Here is a 5,514-nt window from a genome sequence, read left to right on the forward strand (position 1 = left end):
AATTAAGAGAAAAGGAGTAAGAATTCCTCATGATTCCTCATAAAGATGCACCAGTCTTCTTTAATTAGACCACTGGCTCTTGTACATCTTTACAAACAAGTTGCTGGATGCAGAATGCCTGCCAAGACAACTAGTACTAATAATTTATTTTTCTTTTACCCTGGTAGACCAAAAAATGCAAAGGGCCATATTCTGCAACATCTTTGCAATTCCTGTTATACCATGCATGCCCTGGAGAGCAAGTCTACAGTTCTGTGGACACATTAACACCTCTTTAGTGAATTTTATGTTCAGATTTATTTCTTCCAGCACACATTAGCTATTCCTACCCCCTACAGAACAGGGTACAAAAGATTTCTGGGAAGCAAGGCTCTGGCTTTTCACAAAAGTAGAACAGACATGCCCTGAAGCCCTCCTACATGATACCAAACACTGCATTCAACAGACTTGCTGGTTAATGATCTTGCTCATAAGTAATGTTTTAACCTTAGCATGGTTTTTGTTTATTTCAAAAGCCACAAAGCCAAAGAGGAAGTGTAGGAGAATGTGGGCAGGACAGTGGCCAGGAGCCTCATGACCTCATCTTTTTCCGCCACATGGGGATTGGTGGCTGTGCTTGGGACACAGCTTAAATTCCCAGAGCTCGGAGATGTCAGGCAGCAAGGGACAAGGTGAGAAAGCCAGAGCTGCTGGGAGCCAACTGGCTGGAGCTGCTGCTGCCATCACTAAGAGTGCTTTTGTCGTGGCTGGCTCCTTCAGCACCAGAAAAGGTAAATTTTTTTGCTTTTTTACCTGACATGTGCCAATTCATCTGCAGCTTTAGCCTAGGAAACACTGATCAGGTCTTTGAAAACTGCTTCATTGGGCAGGGATGTCTGATATTTCTCTGTAGAAAAAGGTGTGTTTTTATAGGAGCAAGGTTGCTTTAGCAATGCCAGGTATTACACATAATCACAATTTTAAATTTGTGTACTGATAGATGTTGGGAGAAGGTTACTGAAAACGCAGACACTGAATCATGCACTAGAAACTCAGAGCTTGTGCTTGAACACAGAAAACTTTCTTCCTCATGTAATCACTGCCTAGCAGTGTCCTTGTTTCTCCTGGCAGGCTCATGGTTCATGCTGTACAATCCTGAGTGAATGGGACAGTGAATGGGACACACTTCTCTGTAAAACTTGAAATTGCAATACCCCTATTAGAGTGTCATGTCTCAGGGCCAGCCTTACTGACACATTTTAAATGTCCCAAGCAGCTTTCTTTCCTGCTGTGACTTACCAAAGTTTTGAATTATTCTTGTTCATCAGTAAATCGGTTTAAATTCGCAGGGATGTTCCTTATTCTGGGAACTTGTCAGTAAGCACTGAAATTTACTGTAGCTCTCCTAATTTCAGCAGGAATAAATTATTTATTAAATTGCTAAAGCTGAAATGTGAGCAGCTATGGGAGTGGCCATTTCACCTAAACTCTTGTTTGGAAACACAGGTTATTTTGTTCTAACTTCTGGAGAGGGAAATGCAGGTCTATCAGTAAGAGCACTTTATGTTCATATAAACTGACTTTACTCAGCAATTCAAATTAATAACCCTAAATACTAGTTTCAAAATAGCTGACAAGACAACACAAATTGTTTGTCTTAACCTGCCTCTTTTTCAAAACAATTGTGTTAAGTGAATGAAGACAAAAAGCTGGTTTTTGTAACAGTTTTTCACAGATCTTTTCCTTTGCCTGTGCAAGTCAGTAGGCAACAGGAGTCATTCCACCTTTTCAGTGTGGTTTTTCTCACCACTGCTCAGCTCTTCTCAGCATTCAGTTTCAAAATTCTTGTAGCTTTTTGAGCTGCTAAGTCAAAATATTACAAGGTGGGTGGGAGGTGGTGATGGAGGATAGAAGAAATAAAATTAGCATGGGCAAGTTGAATCCATAGCAGGGACCTGGTCTTGGCATAGTGAAGTATACCAGGATAAAGGAAAAGCCCATAGCGTTTTTGTGGTATTTTACTTTATTGACTTACTGTTCCAAAATATTTTCTAGGTAAAATATCACAATGAAGGTGGCAGTTCTGTGTTTATGTCTTATCAGCATCACAGCTGCATGGCCTGTGAGTAAATCACAAACACTATCCCCTGCACTTGCATTATTTCCTTTGCACATCAGCGAGAAACACTGATAAATGTTTTTTCTCTTTTCTTCCTTCAAGGTGGTTCCATCCAAGCAGCATGCCATTTCTGCCAGCTCAGAAGAAAAATATGTAAGCTCATTTTCTCTTTCTGTTAATTTTATTTGATAAATATGTTTTGATTTTTGTTTATTGTCCTCCAAAACACACTTTCTGGTACTTGTTCTATGATTGTGGATGCTTGCAGAACATGCCCTCACCTGGCTGTTATGAGCCAGTTTCGAAGCAGAGAGCCACTGAGGTCCACAGACATTTTCCTGTGTCATGTGTCTTGGCTGTGGACTTTCATTAGTTCTGTCTCCAGACCAGCACTGGAAATCTTTTTTCTTAATGAAAAATATGTTAGCTGTTAATTAAAAAGAAAAAGGGACTGCAGTATGGCAAAATTGCTATAACCCATATTCATTAGTGTGAATCAGATAATATTTGGTGTTGGAGGATCATCTTAATCAAATATCCTATTTTTTTTTTTCGAGTGATGTAAGCAAACTGCATTTAGTTTTGTTATATAGCTCTTGAATTCATTTCCTATTGCTGTTACCCTTGCAAAATCAATTCTTGGCTCTGAGAACCAACTACTGCATTAACTTTAGAGTCTTCATGAGGTGGGAGATAAATCACCCTCCAGAAGGGGCCTAAAAATTAGCAGAAGCAATGATTGTTAGATATAACTCCACATTCCACTCAGTAAAAACAAGCTGGAGAAACTGATCCAGCTTGCTCAGGCTCTGCCAGTGAGAGAGACACATCTATCTATCTTTTGGGTACAATGTTCATCTGGGATGATGGCTTCTACTGAGTCCTCTTCCTGCTGCAAAGGACAGCTGAGCACACATCCCATACAGGAGGACTATGTATGCAGATGCCACATCTGCCTGAAAACACAGGTTGGGATGCAGCAGTTTTGCCTGCTCCTTTGAGGATTAACCCCTCCCTTTTATTTTCTCTTGAAGGACTCCAGGGGCCAACACTTGCACAGATATCACAATGACCACGTGAATTCTCAGTCTCAGGAGAGTCAGCAGCACCCACAGAGTGACCTGGCATCATCTCAGCAGGTACAGGCACCTAACTGGAAGAGGAAGCAGAGCATCTTTCCATGCCAAGATTTGCAAGTTATGATTAAGTGCTTAAAGAATAGTCAATATGCTAATCAGCTCCACTGTATGTGCCTTTGTGTACTAACATTGAGCTTTGTGTTGATTTCAGACCCTTTACTCTTCAGAAGAAAGCATGGATGTCCCAGAACAGCTGGTACGTATTTTGAAGGACAGCATGTCAGTTGAGTGCTGTAAGGCAGCCAGTGTGGAACAGCTCTCATTTTCCTCACTAAAGTGTGGTTCTTGCAGTAACAACTCTTCCAAAATAAAACAAAGCTCCAGACAGGGGGAGGTGAACTCAGTGCAGTGTAGCTCTTCAACAGTGCCTATGCCCTGGGTCAATGGGACAGGTATCAGTCTGTACCTCTCCCATCTGTGTTAATTTGCCTGATGTGTAATGAATGTTTTCCAGCACTTTCCTGATGTGTCAAGCAAGAGCCACGAAGATGTGGATGATGATGATGATGATGATGACGATGATTCCAATGACACAGATGAATCTGAAGAGGTTGTCACGAGTTTTCCCACAGACATTCCAGTGACTGAACCATTCCCCACTTTCCCTTTCACCCGGGGAGACAATGCTGGCAGAGGTGACAGTGTGGCCTACAGGATGAGGGCAAAAGCTGCACTGTTGAAGTATATAAAATTCCACAAAGATGCCAAAAAGGTGAATAACACTGACCAGTGGTGCACACGTTCTTGGAAATGGGGAGTGAACTTGAAAATGGACATGGCATTTTATGGGAGTTGGTTTCGAAAACTGTTATGGGGAAAGTAGGCATAAGTGAAGGAATGCATTTCCTTTCTCTGGATACCACAGATCAGGGGTCTCGATGGCTGCCAATGCATCGGGGCAGCAGTGCAGCCTGCTATGCAAGCTGTGCAAAACTGCAGTTTGCACTGTCACGATATACTTTCACACATTAAATCTGAGGCCAGGAGCAAATGAGAGTTTCTCATAATGTGAAAGGTTCATGTAACTCCATAAAACACCAGAATATCTCCAGGTAGAGGTTCATCACACAGGCTTTGAGCGTCCCTGCAGTCCGAGCAGCCTGCTTTAGTGCAGTACTTCACACAGTAGCTCCTCAGGAGTGACAATGGCTCTTATTCTGCTCTCTTATACAGCTCCTCTACGATGCCACTGAAGAAGACGAGAGCGACATGGATGCAGACAGCCAGCGCCCTCTCTCCCGGGAGAATCCTGCTTTCCGTAGGTCCCTGACGAAGCCCGCCAGCAGCGTGGTATGGTCTGACCGGAGCCACGGGCGGGACGGCAGCGAGCAGGACAGCGAGCCGCATCACCGGAGCTTGGACAACGACAGCTGGCCCAAATCCGACAGCCGCGAGGCACAGAGCGACAGCAGCAAGCCTGGTGTCAGAAGGGACAGCCACCCGAGTGTGGAAAGCAGGGAGAGGGGGGACAGCCACCCGAGTGTGGAAAGCAGGGAGAGGGGGGACAGCCACCCGAGTGTGGAAAGCAGGGAGAGGGGGGACAGCCACCCGAGTGTGGAAAGCAGGGAGAGCCCGGACCGCGTGTCAGCTGAGCTCGCTGACGATATCAGCAGCCAAACGCTGGAAAGTGCCGAGGATTCTCAAGATCGTCACAGCATCGAAAGTAACGAAGTCACCCTTTAAAGGGAGATAAAAATAATATTTCCCTTCTTTTCCAATCCCTACCTAAGAGAAGCGGGGAGCGGCTTAATTCTGGGGAGCTGTTTGTTAATGTACTTGCGTGGTGACTTTTGGGGTTCGAGGCGGTCCCCTAGGGCTGTGCTAGCGGGGCTGTGGGGCACGGCGGGCGAGCGTGGCCCCTCGGGCACACTGCTGTCCGCGCTGCCGGGCGCTGTTTTGTGTAACGGGACGTGAATAAAACCTCAAAGCCCTGTACCTGCGTTACAGTTCACTGGGGCTTGGACCGGGCGGGGGGAGCTTTAACATTTCTTCTTAAAATGATGTGAAATGGCTGTTCCTCACAAATTTAACCAGCACAACCTCTTCGCGAGGCCTCCTCGCACTTTCGCCGAGGATGAGCGGGACTCCCAACACCCAGCGCCGGCCCCGGCACCGCTCCCGCAGAGGCGGTCCGGGACTGCCCGGCAGACGGGAGGGAGGCGTGGGAGGAGGAGGAGGAGGGCGGGAAGGAGGTCCCGGCCGGCGCTGCCGCCGGGAGCCAGGCGACTACATCTCCCTCCGTACCCCGGGCTTTCCGCCGGGGGCGGGGAAGGGGCG

The 5,514-nt window shown here is 46.0% G+C and overlaps 1 protein-coding gene across 1 annotated transcript; it reads left to right on the forward strand.

Moving 5' to 3' along the window:
- The first annotated feature begins 599 nt into the window (after positions 1-599).
- Positions 600-5,172, forward strand: SPP1 (secreted phosphoprotein 1). Its single transcript, XM_085578261.1, has 7 exons — positions 600-770; positions 2,035-2,101; positions 2,201-2,251; positions 3,133-3,237; positions 3,389-3,433; positions 3,692-3,949; positions 4,411-5,172. Exons 2-7 carry the CDS (start codon positions 2,048-2,050, stop codon positions 4,918-4,920), a joined length of 1,023 nt encoding a protein of 340 aa, XP_085434387.1. The 5' UTR covers positions 600-770; positions 2,035-2,047; the 3' UTR covers positions 4,921-5,172.
- Positions 5,173-5,514: the final 342 nt, after the last annotated feature.

Source organism: Lonchura striata, chromosome 4, assembly GCF_050655825.1.
Source record: "Lonchura striata isolate lonStrDom1 chromosome 4, ASM5065582v1, whole genome shotgun sequence".
Taxonomy (NCBI): domain Eukaryota; kingdom Metazoa; phylum Chordata; class Aves; order Passeriformes; family Estrildidae; genus Lonchura; species Lonchura striata.